Consider the following 16316-nt stretch of genomic DNA (forward strand, 5'->3'; position numbering starts at 1 on the left):
TTCTTGAAGGTCTCAAGTGAAAGTACCAGAATACCAGAAACTCAAATAATGTGTGGTTTGCCAATTTTTCCAGAACGAATGTAATGAGAGATGTTTGTCTGCTGTTAGACTGATGAAAGATCCAGTAACAACAACGATAACTGATTCCACTTCTTCTTCAACTGCCAAAGGCATTTTGTTTTCCTTTTTTTTGTGAGTGAGAAAACATCAAATCCACCGCTCAAAAATAAGTTTACAATTAGCCTTATTGACTAAACAAAATCTGGAAGAAAGTTCCCTTACTATAGAAGTTTTGAAGAATGCCTATTTATATTTATCATATTTATCACACACACACACACACACACACACATAAAACTAACTTGCTAATTTAACAACGGCAGTGTTTTATTTAACAACTGTGACAAGAAAGATCATAAAACGGGACAAAACTTGCTTACCACTTAGCAAACCAACATTTTGGCTTCAATTGTGGTCGTAAGTCGAGGAATGCCTGCATATGAGGTTATTAAGAATTGATGTTGACTTGAAGGCACATAATCAATGCATCGGATCAATCAATAACACTCCTTCCACGTTGGCACAGTTATTTGTTCTTGGGAGAGTCCGAAGTGGTATTGAAGTGCAAATGCATCTCTTTTTTTAAACTACTGCGATGAGGTCACTAAATGGGATAGGTAATCTGATAACCCAATGTTAGAATAACTCTAGAAGGAATGCAGAGAAGAGCAACAAAGATGATTAGGGGACTGGAGCAGGGGTGGGATCCGACAGGGTTAACTACCGGTTTGGTGATTTATGATGTGCTTCCCTGCACCCTGCGTGCGTGTATATTAAATCTTCGTCAGCTTGCTGCCTGGACAGCTGAGCAGCGCTGCGTGCAGGGAAGCAGCATTTGAAAAAGCACTTTTTTCCTGCTTTTTCAACCGCAGTTATGCCTCGCACGGCAGCTGAGGTTGAAAAAGCAGGAAATAAAGGTCAGGGAAGAGCCCAGGTGGGTGGGCAGGACAAAACAGCAGCAGACATAGAACCGGTTCTATGTCTGCTGCTCTTCAGAGCTATCGGTTCTTGCTGGGTTTGGGTATGTCTAGTTTAATGAAAAGAAGGACTAGGAGACGCATGATAGCATTCTTCCAATATTTGAGGGGCTGCCACAAAGAAGAATGGGTCAAGCTATTGTCCAAAGCATCTGAAAGCAGAACGAGAAGCAAAGGATGGAAACTAATCAAGGAGAGAAGCAACCTAGAACTAAGGAGAAATTCCCTGACAAAACAATTAACCAGTGGAACAAGTTGCCTCCAAAACTGGAATATTTTAAGTAGAGATTGGTCACCCACTTGACTGAAATGGTATAGGGTTTCCTGCCTGAGAAGTGGGTTGGATTAGAAGACTCTAAGCTCCCTTTGAACTCTGTTATTCCATTATATTCTATTCAGTTTATCAACCTCAGCAATTTTAAGAAGAATGGACTTCAGTTCTCAGCTGGTGTTTTAGTTGAAGTCCACACTTCTTAAAACTGCTGAGGTTGAGAAACACAACGGTCCAATATCCAGGGGTGGGATTCAATTTTTTTTAACAACTGGTTCTGTGGGCGTGGCTTAGGTGGTGGGCGTGGCTTGGTGGTCATGTGACTGGGTGGACATGACTTGGTGGTCATGTTATTGGCTGGGCGTGGCCAACTCAATATCACTCACATCGAGGCACGCATCTCCTCGCCTGGCCTCTCAAGACTGTGGGGATGCTGCAACAGTCGTAAGTGTGAAAAACGGTCATAAGTCACTTTTTTTCAGTGCCATTGTAACTTTGAATGGTCACTCCACACAAGCAAAGTACCAGCAAAAGAGGGGAAAAACTCCAGAGATGTTCCTGAGACAGGAAGTCTAGTCCTGCCAAGAACGTAATAAGGGTTAACAGAGTTTCTGTAAGCAACACCAGAATGTTTCCTTCCTGCCTCCCTTACAGGATTAGGCCAGTAATTTCTTCTAACAACCAGTTCTCCGAACTGCTTAAAATGTTAACAACCGGTTCTAGCGAATAGGTGTGAACTGGTAGAATCCCACCCCTGCCAATATCTAAATGTATGCCCAGGGTAGGATTCAAAAATCCCAGCAACCAGTTCGCTGCCTGGTTGCTGGGTTGGTGTCACCATGGTGGGCATTTTCTGCCTTCCCAAGATCCGGAGGCTTCCTCGGGCCTCTGGGAGGGCAAAAACGCCTCCCCGGGGTCCAGAGGCTCCTCTGAAACCAGAAACAGGCCCATTTCCGGATTTCCAGAAGGCCTGTTTTCCCCTCCCAGAGCCTCCAAGGTGTGGACCCTGCACTTACCTGCATCCAAAATGGGCATCATGGAGACTCCTAGGAGGGGCGGAGGCCAGCCGGTCTGTTCAACTATCGATTCGGCAAATCAGATGTAAATTTAATATCCAGGTCACCTGAACCGGTCCAAAGCGGCTGAATTCCACCCCTGTGTGTGCCACTAAGAAGTGGGGGCCAATCCATTCTCCAAAGCACCCAAAGGCAGGACAAGTAGCAAAGGATGGAAACTAATCAAGGAGAGAAGCAACCTAGAACTATGGAGAAATTTCCTGATAGTGTTCTGACCCAAACCCTTTTTCCAATAAGACAAACAATAACCATTAAAGGAACAGAAACCTTTAATGAGTCTTACAAATCCCGGTTAAAAGGCTGCTGCAAACTAATTAACTTTGATAAGCACAAACCTTGCCAAAACTGTACGAGACTGCCAAGAATCACAGATAAGAAATATTTCACAATACAAGAGTCTTCAAATACCAACTTAAAATACTGTAATGTCCACGAGGCTGAGTTTCAAAACGCCTTTGCTTCCAGCAAATAATGTCCGCTTTCACAGCTGGCTTTTATCTTCTTGAAGGAGGGGCCATTACCTTGCAGCCTTACTCCCGGAGTCGCCCGTGGCTGTTGTAGCTGCTCTTTCCGTGAGCAGCCCTGCGCACACATGCACTTGGCACAGGCTCCTCGGGAAACTCCTCATCACAGCTGCCAGCCCCCACAATCTCTGAAGGCAGCAGTTCACTCCCTCATGGCCCTGGCCCCTCATCTGAGTCTTCGTTCTCCTCAGCCATCCGTACCTGCTGCCTGCTAACCACAACAGACAGTTAGAACAATTAATCGGTGGGATGGCTTGCCTTCAGAAGTTATGGGCGCTCCAACACTGGAAATTGTGAATGCTCTAACACTGGAAGAGATTGGACAACTATTTGTCTGAAATAGTATAGGGTTTCCTGTTGTGCAGAAGGTTGTTAGAAGACCTCCAAGGTCCCTTCCAACTCTGATGCAAACTATCCTTACAATAGGAACAAACCCTGTTTAACGAAGGTCGGAGAAATGAAAAGGAAAAAAAAAAGAGGGTGTTTAAATCTTCATTTCTCATAAGTTTGCAGCCAAAGAGAAACATCTCAGTTTGCATTCACAGGACACGTTAGCCTGAGATTGGACTTTTGTCTGAACTGCCCTGTTACTACCTTTAACAACTGCAGTGCTTCACTGAACAGCTGTGGCAAGGAAGGTTGTACAACGAGGCAAAATTCACTTAACCACTGTCTCACTTAGCAACATATAGACTGACGCAATCTACATAGACTTCTGTAAAGCCTTTGATTCAGTGGTACACGACAAACTACTCCTAAAAATAAAATCCTATGGTATCTCTGGACAACTGAATAACTGGATAGAAGCATTCCTGGCAAACAGACAACAAATGGTCAAAATTGGGAGCGTCCTATCAAATTCTGTACCTGTCAATAGTGGTGTCCCCCAAGGCAGTGTTCTAGGACCAACTCTCTTCATACTCTACATAAATGACCTCTGTGATCATATTAAGAGCAATTGCGTTCTTTTAGCTGATGATGTAAAGCTGTTCAATACCACAGACAATACTGCTACCCTACAAAAAGATCTTGACTATGTATCAGAATGGTCAAACAAATGGCAACTTCAAATCTCAACAAATAAATGTTCTGTCTTACATATTGGCAAAAAAATCAGAAAATAAAATACAAGCTGAATAGTCAAGATCTTGTTGATGACCCAAGCTCTGTAAAGGACCTTGGAATACTCACCTCTAATGATCTAAGTGCTAGAGCCCACTGCAACTACATAGCCAAAAAGGCATTAAGAGTTGTTAACCTAATCCTACGTAGCTTTTACTCTGGTAATATCACACTACTAACCAGAGCATACAAAACATTGCTAGACCAATACTCGAATACAGTTCATCAGTCTGGAACCCACATTACGTATCTGATATTAGCACAATTGAGAAAGTCCAGAAATATTTCACAAGAAGAGTTCTCCACTCCTCTACTCGTTGTAGAATACCTTATGCCACCAGACTTGAAATTCTAGAACTAGAAAACCTTGAATTACGCCGTCTTCGGTCTGATTTAAGCATGGTATATAAAATCATACATTGCAATGTCCTACCTGTCAATGAATACTTCAGCTTCAACCATAACAACACAAGAGCAGACAATAGATACAAACTCAAAGTTAACCGCACCAAACTTGATTGCAGGAAATACGACTTCAGCAATAGAGTGGTCAATGTCTGGAATACTCTACCCGACTCTGTAGTTTCTTCCCCAAACCCCAAAACTTTAACCTTAGACTGTCTACTATTGACCTCACCCCTTTCCTAAGAGGTCTGTAGGGGGCGTGCATAAGCGCACCAACGTGCCTACCGTCCCTGTCCTATTGTTTCTCGTATTCTTCTTTTATTTTCTTATATGTACCCATTTCATGTATTCACAACTATGTATACACTTATACTTATTATCTTGTAAACAATTGGCAAATCAAATAAATAAAAATAAATAAATAAATAAAATTTTGGGCACAGTTGTGGTTGTAAGTCAAGGACTACCTGTAAATAAATCCTGGGCAAAGACTTGGACCTGTCCTTTATATTATTCTACAGACTTTGGAGAACCAGTTCCTCAAAATAAGATTATAAATGGGTTATTTTTCTCTTGAACGGTAGCCTAACAAAGTAGAACAGAGTAAAAATGTGAGGTGGTTTGGGGGAGGGAAAAGGGTCTTTTTGATCTGAGTGGCAATCCAGAGGCCAGATAAACAGATAACAGATAATCAGAGTTGGAAGGGACCTTGTAGGTCATCTAGTCCAACCCCCACCCAAGTGGGAGACCCTACACCATTTCTGACAAATGGCAGTCCAATCTCTTCTTGAAGGTCTCAAGTGAAAGTACCAGAATACCAGAAACTCAAATAATGTGTGGTTTGCCAATTTTTCCAGAACGAATGTAACGAGAGATGTTTGTCTGCTGTTAGACTGATGAAAGATCCAGTAACAACAACGATAACTGATTCCACTTCTTCTTCAACTGCCAAAGGCATTTTGTTTTCCTTTTTTTTGTGAGTGAGAAAACATCAAATCCACCGCTCAAAAATAAGTTTACAATTAGCCTTATTGACTAAACAAAATCTGGAAGAAAGTTCCCTTACTATAGAAGTTTTGAAGAATGCCTATTTATATTTATCATATTTATCACACACACACACACACACATAAAACTAACTTGCTAATTTAACAACGGCAGTGTTTCATTTAACAACTGTGACAAGAAAGATCATCAAATGGGACAAAACTTGCTTACCACTTAGCAAACCAACATTTTGGCTTCAATTGTGGTCGTAAGTCGAGGAATGCCTGCATATGAGGTTATTAAGAATTGATGTTGACTTGAAGGCACATAATCAATGCATCAGATCAATCAATAACACTCCTTCCACATTGGCACAGTTATTTGTTCTTGGGAGAGTGGTATTGAAGTGCAAATGCATCTCTTTTTTTAAACTACTGCGATGAGGTCACTAAATGGGATAGGTAATCTGATAACCCAATGTTAGAATAACTCTAGAAAGAATGCAGAGAAGAGCAACAAAGATGATTAGGGGACTGGAGCAGGGGTGGGATCCGACAGGGTTAACTACCGGTTTGGTGATTTACGATGTGCTTCCCTGCACCCTGCGCGTGTGTATATTAAATCTTCGTCAGCTTGCTGCCTGGACAGCTGAGCAGCGCTGTGTGCAGGGAAGCAGCATTTGAAAAAACACTTTTTTCCTGCTTTTTCAACCGCAGCTGTGCATTGCACGGCAGCTGAGGTTGAAAAAGCAGGAAATAAAGGTCAGGTAAGAGCCCAGGAGGGTGGGCAGGACAAAACAGCAGCAGACATAGAACCGGTTCTATGTCTGCTGCTCTTCAGAGCTATCGGTTCTTGCTGGGTTTGGGTATGTCTAGTTTAATGAAAAGAAGGACTAGGAGACACATGATAGCATTCTTCCAATATTTGAGGGGCTGCCACAAAGAAGAATGGGTCAAGCTATTGTCCAAAGCATCTGAAAGCAGAATGAGAAGCAAAGGATGGAAACTAATCAAGGAGAGAAGCAACCTAGAACTAAGGAGAAATTCCCTGACAGAACAATTAACCAGTGGAACAAGTTGCCTCCAAAACTGGAATATTTTAAGTAGAGATTGGTCACCCACTTGACTGAAATGGTATAGGGTTTCCTGCCTGAGAAGTAGGTTGGATTAGAAGACTCTAAGCTCCCTTTGAACTCTGTTATTCCATTATATTCTATTCAGTTTATCAACTTCAGCAATTTTAAGAAGAATGGACTTCAGTTCTCAGCTGGTGTTTTAGTTGAAGTCCACACTTCTTAAAACTGCTGAGGTTGAGAAACACAACGATCCAATATCCAGGGGTGGGATTCAATTTTTTTAACAACTGGTTCTGTGGGCGTGGCTTAGGTGGTGGGGTGTGGCTTGGTGGTCATGTGACTGGGTGGACATGGCTTGGTGGCCATGTTATTGGCTGGGCGTGGCCAACTCAATATCACTCACATCGAGGCACGCATCTCCTCGCCTGGCCTCTCAAGACTGTGGGGATGCTGCAACAGTTGTAAGTGTGAAAAACGGTCATAAGTCACTTTTTTTCAGTGCCATTGTAACTTTGAATGGTCACTCCACACAAGCAAAGTACCAGCAAAGGAGGGGAAAAAAACTCCAGAGAAGTTCCTGACACAGGAAGTCTAGTCCTGCCAAGAATGTAATAAGGGTTAATGGAGAGGCTGTTTCTGTAAGCAACACCAGAATGTTTCCTTCCTGCCTCCCTTACAGGATTAGGCCAGTAATTTCTTCTAACAACCGGTTCTCCGAACTGCTTAAAATGTTAACAACCGGTTCTAGCGAATAGGTGCGAACCGGTAGAATCCCACCCCTGCCAATATCTAAATGTATGCCCAGGGGTAGGATTCAAAAATCCCAGCAACCAGTTCGCTGCCTGGTTGCTGGGTTGGTGTCACCATGGTGGGCATTTTCTGCCTTCCCAAGGATCCGGAGGCTTCCCTCGGGCCTCTGGGAGGGCAAAAACGCCCTCCCCCGGGGTCCAGAGGTCCTCTGGAAACCAGAAACAGGCCCATTTCCAGATTTCCAGAAGGCCTGTTTTTCCCCCTCCCAGAGCCTCCGCGTGGACCCTGCACTTACCTGCATCCAAAATGGGCATCATGGAGACTCCTAGGAGGGGCGGGAGGGGCCAGCCGGTCTGTTCAACTATCGATTCAGCAAACCAGATGTAAATTTAACATCCAGGTCGCCTGAACCGGTCCAAAGCGGCTGAATCCCACCCCTGTGTGTGCCACTAAGAAGGGGGGGGGCAATCTATTCTCCAAAGCACCCAAAGGCAGGACAAGTAGCAAAGGATGGAAACTAATCAAGGAGAGAAGCAACCTAGAACTAAGGAGAAATTTCCTGATAGTGTTCTGACCCAAACCCTTTTTCCAATAAGACAAACAATAACCAAAGGGAACAGAAACCTTTTAATGAGTCTTACAACTCCCCGGTTAAAAGGCTGCTGCAAACTAATTAACTTTGATAAGCACAAACCTTGCCAAAACTGTACGAGACTGCCAAGAATCACAGATAAGAAATATTTCACAATACAAGAGTCTTCAAATACCAACTTAAAATACTGTAATGTCCACAAGGCTGAGTTTCAAAACGTCTTTGCTTCCAGCAAAGAACGTCCGCTTCACAGCTGGCTTTTATCTTCTTGAAGGAGGGGCCATTACCTTGCAGCCTTACTCCCGAGTCGCCTGTGCTGTTGTAGCTGCTCTTTCCCGTGAGCATCCCTGCGCACACACACACTTGGCACAGGCTCCTTGGGAAACTCCTCATCACAGCTGCCAGCCCCCACAATCTCTGAAGGCAGCAGTTCACTCCCTCATGGCCCTGGCCCCTCATCTGAGTCTTCGTTCTCCTCAGCCATCCGTACCTGCTGCCTGCTAACCACAACAGACAGTTAGAACAATTAATCAGTGGGATGGCTTGCTCCAACAATGGAAATTGTGAATGCTCTAACACTGGAAGAGATTGGACAACTATTTGTCTGAAATAGTATAGGGCAGTGATCCCCAACCTTTTGACGCCGTGGCCCGGTGCCGGCTTCAGCTGGGCGCCACGGCCCGGTACGGCATCAGCTGGGCGCCATCTTTTTTGATGAAAAGTGCTTCCGGTGACCTCACGGAAGCACGTTTCATCAAAAAGATGATAAGCGTCTCTAGCGCTTCGGTGAGCTTTCGGGTAGAAATGGCTTTCTATCCGGAAAAGCTCACCGGAAGCGCTAGCGCCATCATCTTTTGATGAAAGCGTGCTTCGGTGAGCTTTCTACCCGGAAAAGCTCACGGAAGCACTTTTTCATGAAAAAAGATGGCGGCGCCCAGCAAGCCAGCGGCCCAGTAGGAGTTGTTCCGCGGACCGGTGGTTGGGGACCCCTGGTATAGGGTTTCCTGTTGTGCAGAAGGTTGTTAGAAGACCTCCAGGGTCCCTTCCAACTCTGATGCAAACTATCCTTACAATAGGGACAAGCCCTGTTTAAGGAAGGTGGGAGAAATGAAAAGGAAAAAAAAAAAAAGAGGGTGTTTAAATCTTCATTTCTCATAAGTTTGCAGCCAAAGAGAAACATCTCAGTTTGCATTCACAGGACACGTTAGCCTGAGATTGGACAATCATTTGTCTGAAATGGTGTAAGGTTGCCTCCTTGAGCGGTGGGTTGGATTAGATGACCTCCAAAGCCCCTTCCAACTCTGTTATTCTGATCTAACTCCCTGGATGCCAATCATACTTAAACACTGACCATCCGTCCTCTTGAAAAGTCTCTACCCAGAGAGAAAAGATTAGTTCTAATATGTCAATCATGCTTAAAAGTTGACCATCCAGCCTTTATCAAAGGAGAGAAGAGTAATCATTTAAAAAAAAAAAGCCCTTGCATTTCAGGAACATTGTCTCAATGCTTGGTTGAAACATTTTTTTTTTTAAAGGAAATTTATAAGGTCATCCTCAGCAAATAACTCAGGGCAGCTCACAAATGCAAAATAATAAAAAACAGCTTAAGTACAAGGACAGCAATATAATAAATAGAAAATGGAAAAATACCAAAGCAGAGGCATCGTGGACATAATCTTCAAATTCATTAAAGTTTGACTCCCCTAACAGCCTGGATTGTAGAACAACCTTGTTTTTGAAGGCTTTCAGAAGGTCAACAGATCCGGGGCCATCCAGCAGGAGAAGCGGGTGTGGCCAAGGGTGGGAGACGGAAGGTCCCATTCCATCCACAGAGAGAACGCATCTTCCAATATCTGCAGGGAGGTTTTCACTGAGGACATCTAGAGCAGTGGTCGCCAACCAGTGGGCCGGGGACCACTGGTGGTCCGTGAGAAAATGTTGGTGGTCTGCAGAGAAATGTCACACACCCCCAAAGCAATTAATCCAGGGTGGGGCAGGGGAAGGTTACTGAAAAAATCCCATTCCCTCCCCACCTCACTAACCTGCTTTCCAGCTCTGTTCTCCTGTGCAGGGCAACCAAAGGAGACCCAACTGATCAGCTGGGACTCGGGAGGCAGAGAATAGAGGGGGGCGGGGCCAGTCAGAGGTGGCATTTGCCAGTTCTCTGAACTACTCAAAATGTCCGCTACCGATCCTCCAGAACTGGCTGAATACTACCTCTGCCAGGGGGGCTGTTTTTGCGCTCCTGGAAGCTCACGGGAAGCCTCCGGAGCCCGGGGAGGGCAAAAATGCCCCCTCCCCCTGCTGTAGTGCAGAAGGCCGACTAGGCCACACCCACCATGGCCACGGTCACCCAGCAACCAGGCAAAGATCCTTTTGCTAAAATTTTTGAAGCTCACCCCTGGCTGCACGGCATGATCCTAGAAGCAGCGGCCATTTTCTGAGTGGCTGCATTGAAATTTCTGGACCAGTTGAAGATTCCGCGTGGTCTTCGAGGGTAGCCCCCACGTGAAGCATATTGCAGTAGTTCAGAAGCCGAAGCTCCTTTTCACATAATTTAAGCAACTGAAGGCAAATCCGTTGCGTCGTTAAAGGGACAACCTTTGAGGCCTAGATCAAAGTGCACTACTTAGGGTAGAAGGACTAAGCCAAATAAATGTTCCTCTGGGCTTCTTCACCATTCACAATGAAATTAACAGGTAGCCTTTGACTTGTTCACACATATGACCATTGAAGCATCCTCCATGGCCACATGATCAAAATTACCAGGTGCTTGGTAACGGACTCAATGGCTTGATGTACAGCAGTACAGCTAGTCCTCATTTAGTGACCGTTTGAAGTTACAGTGGCATGGGAAAAAAAGTGACTTCTTTCTGCGCCAACTTAGAAAGCTCAAACTGCCCAAGGACCTGCTGATCCAGTTCTACAGAGGAACTATTGAGTCTGTCATCTGCACCTCTATAACTGTCTGGTCTGGTTCTGCAACCCAACAGGACAGACACAGATGTCAGAGGATAATTAGGGCTGTAGAAAAAACAATTGCTACCAACCTGCCTTCAATTGAGGACCTTGTAAACTGCACGTCAAAAAGAGGGCTGTGAAAATATTTACATCCTGGACATAAACTCCTTCCCTCAAAACTATGCTATAGAGCACTGCACACCAGAACAACTAGACACAAGGACAGTTTTTCCCCAAAAGCCATCACTCTGCTAAACAAATAATTCCCTCAACACTGTCCAACTATTTACAAAGTCTGCACTACTATTACTATTAATCTTCTCATCACTCCTTATCACCCATCCTCTCCCACTTGTGACTGTATGACTGAAACTTTGTCGCTTGTATCCTTACGATTTATATTGACTGTTTCCTAGTATGATTTGATTGCTTATTGTACCCTATGACTATTATTAAGTGTTGTACCTTATGATTCTTGACTCTTGATGAATGTATCTTTTCTTTTATGTACACTGAGAGCATTTGCACCAAAAGAAATTCCTTGTGTGTCCAATCACACTTGGCCAATAAAGAATTCTATTCTATTCTATTCTATTCTATTCTATTCTATTCTATTCTATTCTATTCTATTCTATTCTATTCTATTCTATTCTATTCTATTCTATTCTATTCTATTCTACTCTACTCTACTCTACTCTACTCTACTCTATTCTGTCCATTTTTCACTCTCAGAACTGTTGCAGCACCCCCATGGCCACATGATCCACATTCAGATGCTTGGTAAGTGACTGATATTTATGATGGTTGCAGTGTCCCACGTTCATGAATATAGAATAACAGAGCTGGAAGGGATCTTGGAGGTCTTCTAGTCCAACCCCCTGCTCAAGCAGAAAACCCTCCACCATTTCAGACACATGGTTGTCCAATCTTTTCTTAAAAACGTCCAGTGTTGGAGCACCCACAACTTCTGGTGGTAAGCTGTTCCATTGGTTAATTGTCCTATTAGGAAGTTGTGCCTTAATTCCAGGTTGCTTCTCTCCTGGATGAGTTTCCACCCATTGTTTCTTGTCCTGCTTTCAGGGGCTTTGGAGAATAGGTGGACCCCTCCTCTTTTTTGTCGCATGTGATCCCCTTTTGCAACCTTCTGACAATGGGGAAGCCAGATTCACTCAACAACCATGTCACTAACTTAACAACTGCAGCGACTCACTTAACAACAGTGGCAAGAAAGATCGTATAATGGGGCAAAACTCAAGTCAGTTTTTAAACAACTTAAAAACTCACTTAGCAAGAGAAATGTTGGGCTCCATGGTGGTCATAAGTAGAAGGACTGCCTGGAAACTCTTAAGGAGACACCCATTTTCCAATTCCTTTCCCTTGTAGAGCCCCGTAAGATTTGTCCTGCTGTTGCAACATTCATCCAATTAATGGCGCAGAGCAACCCATTCAAATGAAAGGAAGAGTTTCTCAATTAACCTGGAGGTTAGGCTTAATAGTGTGTTAGTAATAATCTGTATTGAGCTATTCTTAAGGCAGATGCTATATACAGATTTGCTCGTAGTTCTGGGGCTACTGAGTGAAAATAACACAAAAACAAACTACTCATTTCGTTTTGACTAGATCTCTCTCTCTCTCTCTGTGTCTCTCTATATATATATATATATATATATATATATATATATATATATATATATATATATATATATATATATATATATATATATGTATGGTGTTCGGCTTGGTTCGGATATTTTCCACGTCATATAGTTCTTTTTAAGTTGTAGCAACGTTTCAGCAGAATCTCATATCATCAGGCTTCTGTATTGTGTCCGTCTGTGGGTCAGACTTTTATGGTTTCAGATTTAAATTTGGGGCAGCCTATTGCTGTGCCATGGTTTTTTCTTCATCCTGATTGGTTGGGAGTCTTGGTCTGTGTTTATTGGTCTCGGAGTTTGCTGTGTTCTGCTTGATTGGTGTCTCTAATATCTTCTGTCTGTTTTTAGGCTCTTTTTGTATCTTGATTGGCTGGCAGCATTGTGTTACTTTAATGGAGGCCTTTAGTGCAGCTTGGCTTCGGGTAAATGGACGGCTATCATTAGTTAGGAAGCTGGGTTTCATCTGGGTGCCTGGTTGGGGTGTGTTTGAGCTGGAGGTATCAGGGGGATCTGTTTGTGCCCAGGTGTTTGCCTGGCTTGTGGTGTGGATATTTTTTTTAGTGAGTGCAGGCTTCCAAATGATTGACAGCCTGGTGGAATCATCTCTTCTGTTCATGCTTTCTGGTCTTTTTCAATCTCTATGGCTTCTCTGATGACTCTGTGGCTAGGGGTTTTCCATAGTGGCCAAGGTTTTGGTGCCATTGAAGTTGATGCTATGACCATAGCATCTTCTTCTTCTCCTCCTCCTCTTCTCCTCCTTCTGCTCCTCTTTTTCTCCTCTTTTCCTCCTCTCCTCCTCTTTTTCTATTCTATTCCTTCTCCTCCTCCTCCTCTTTCTTCTCCTCCTCCTCCTCCTCCTCTTTTCCTCTCCTCCTCCTCCTCTTACTCCTTCTCCTCTCCTTCTCCTTCCGTTCCTCTTTTTCTCATCTCCTCTTCTCCTCCTTCTCCTCTTTCTTCTTCTTCTTCTTCTCCTCCTCCTCTTCTCCTCCTTCTGCTCCTCTTTTCTCCTCTTTTCCTCCTCTCCTCCTCTTTTTTCTATTCTATTCCTTCTCCTCCTCCTCCTCTTTCTTCTCCTCCTCCTCCTCCTCCTCTTTTCCTCTCCTCCTCCTCCTCTTACTCCTTCTCCTCTCCTTCTCCTTCCGTTCCTCTTTTTCTCATCTCCTCTTCTCCTCCTTCTCCTCTTTCTTCTTCTTCTCCTCCTCCTCCTCCTCTTCTCCTCCTTCTGCTCCTCTTTTTCTCCTCTCTTCCTCTTCCTCCTCCTTCTCCTTCTCCTCCTTCTCCTTCCCTCTCCCTCCCCCGGGCTCTCCCTCCACCACCATCCCGCCTGGCAGAGGTCGGTCCCGCCAGGCGAGATGCTCCGCCAGAGCCTCCCCTCCCCGTCCCGCTCTCGCCCGCAGCTCCGTCCCGGCTTTTCGCTTCCCCGGACGCACTTCCGAGACTCCGGCGGGCAAGCGAGAAAACCGCAGAAACCCCCCGCCCCCGCTGCGCCGGCGGCTCCCACAGCTCTGCGCAGCCCCGCCGAAGTCGCCGCCGCCGCCGCCGCCGCAACTCCTCTCCTGCTGGGCAGCCGGAGCGCGGCCCTCCAGAAGTCCCCGCCGGGCGCGCCCTCTCGCCCGCCCGCCCACCCTCCCGAACAAGAGGCTTCGGCGGCGGCGGCGGCGCAAGCGGGCGAGCCCGGAATCGGGCTGCAGGTCGGTCGGTCGGTCGGTCAGGCGAGGATGCCCCGGGATCGCGGCAAGGGGAGGGCGCGGCAACCACGCCGGCGCTCCGGGACCTGCTGCGTTGAGGCTGACCGGGAGGCATGGCTCGGCGTCGGGGTCGCTCCCCAATGGGATTCCTCGCGTGTCAGGAGCCGCTCCTGCTCCTGCTCTGCGCAAACTTCTTCCCCGGTAAGAAGGGCGGCGTGGAGGAAGGTGGGGGGTGGGGGAAAGCGATCGCGGCCGGAGGAGCCCTGTCGTCCGTCCCCCCTCGAAGATGACCCCTTTTTGCTTTCCCGGTTCTTCCCCACCCGTGTTTTAACATTCGTGTTTGGACGCGTTCACACGACCCGCGAGGCCACCTGTGATCCCGTGGGGGCTTGGCACAAAACCGAGTCCCGCGAGACGGACGCTTTTTATCAAGGCTAAAGGTCCAAAGCTTGGGCACGTTGTGGGTCTGCGAGCCGCGAGGTGTGCAAGTGACCCCGGGGCCAGCGCGTTGTGTGAACCTGAAACGATAAAAAAAAACGTGTATTATTTTTTTAAAGCGGTGACCTGACGCTGTCTCCGAGGTCCTTAGGCACTAAAACCCGGTGCTTTGTTTCTTATCTCTCCTCCTCCCCACCCAGCCTCCTCACCCCTATGGCTCTTCACAAAACGGGACGATAATGACAGCCCTGCGAGGTAGGCTGGCTGGAGAGAGAGAAAAGACCGATCCAAGGTCACCCCCAGATGCTCATCTAAAGACCAGAACTAGGTTTATCTCCAGCTGGTGAAGATAAGGGGGGGTCTCACCTCAGGTGTGCCGGGAGGCTTTTCCTGAAGGAAAACAGCTGTTCCCTGCAAGGGGATTTCCCATTCATGGAGCCATTAAGAACAAGATCCGGAGATCCAGTGGCTCAGCCAAGGGCATCCTGTAGCTCCGTACCCGGCAAGGTGTTTAGGTGGGAATATTTTTCTCCATTCACACCCTTCAGCCTTGCTTCGTTCCGGCGTCACCAGAAGGAGTTTCCATGCTCTTCTCCTCCTCCTCCTCCTCTCCTTCTTCTGTTTCTCTTTTTCTCATCTCCTCTTCTCCTCCTCCTCCTCCTCTTTCTTCTTCTTCTCCTGTTGTTCTCCTCCTTCTGCCCCTCTTTTTTCCTCTTTTCCTCCTCTCCTCCTCTTTTTTCTATTCTATTCCTTCTCCTCCTCCTCCTCTTTCTTCTCCTCCTCCTCCTCTTTTCCTCTCTTCCTCCTCCTCTTACTCCTCCTCTCCTTCTACTTCCGTTCCTCTTTTTCTCATCTCCTCTTCTCCTCCTTCTCCTCTTTCTTCTTCTCTCCTCCTCCTCCTCCTCCTCCTCCTCTTCTCCTCCTTCTGCTCCTCTTTCTCTCCTCTCTTCCTCTTCCTCCTCCTTCTCCGTCTCCTCCGTCTCCTTCCCTCTCCCTCCCCCGGGCTCTCCCTCCACCACCATCCCGCCCGGCAGAGGGTCGGTCCCGCCAGGCGAGATGCTCCGCCAGAGCCTCCCCTCCCCGTCCCGCTCCTCGCCCGCAGCTCCGTCCCGGCTTTTCGCTTCCCCGGACGCACTTCCGAGACTCCGGCGGGCAAGCGAGAAGCCGCAGAAACCCCCCTCGCCCCCGCTGCAGCCGGCGGCTCCCCACAGCTCTGCGCAGCCCCGCCGAAGTCGCCGCCGCCGCCGCCGCCGCCGCAACTCCTCTCCTGCTGGGCAGCCGAGCGCGGCCCTCCGAAGTCCCCGCCGGGCGCGCCCTCCGCCCGCCCGCCCACCCTCCCGAACAAGAGGCTTCGGCGGCGGCGGCGGCGCAAGCGGGCGAGCCCGGAATCGGAGCTGCAGGTCGGTCGGTCGGTCGGTCGGGCAGGCGAGGATGCCCCGGGATCGCGGCAAGGGGAGGGCGCGGCGAGCCACGCCGGCGCTCCGGGACCTGCTGCGTTGAGGCGGACCGGGAGGCATGGCTCGGCGTCGGGGTCGCTCCCCAATGGGATTCCTCGCGTGTCAGGAGCCGCTCCTGCTCCTGCTCTGCGCAAACTTCTTCCCCGGTAAGGAGGGCGGCGTGGAGGGGAAGGTGGGAGGGGTGGCGGGGGAAAGCGATCGCGGCCGGAGGAGCCCTGTCGTCCCCCCCCCCGAAGATGACCCCTTTTTTGCTTTCCCGGTTCTTCCCCACCCGTGTT

At 47.2% G+C, this 16316-nt stretch overlaps 1 protein-coding gene across 1 annotated transcript in view; it reads left to right on the top strand.

The window, feature by feature from the left end:
- Positions 1-15864: 15864 nt before the first annotated feature.
- CHRNA4 (cholinergic receptor nicotinic alpha 4 subunit) overlaps positions 15865-16316 on the top strand; it is an 86367-nt gene continuing 85915 nt past the window's right edge. The window contains exon 1 of the mRNA XM_026683401.2: positions 15865-16184. Coding sequence (XP_026539186.1) covers positions 16097-16184 — 88 coding nt within the window. The 5' untranslated portion in view covers positions 15865-16096. The remainder of the gene's footprint in view (positions 16185-16316) is intronic.

The sequence above is a fragment of the Notechis scutatus genome, chromosome 3 (genome assembly GCF_049901735.1).
Source record: "Notechis scutatus isolate UNSWTSFEM ecotype Mainland chromosome 3, rNotScu1.2, whole genome shotgun sequence".
Lineage (NCBI taxonomy): Eukaryota > Metazoa > Chordata > Lepidosauria > Squamata > Elapidae > Notechis > Notechis scutatus.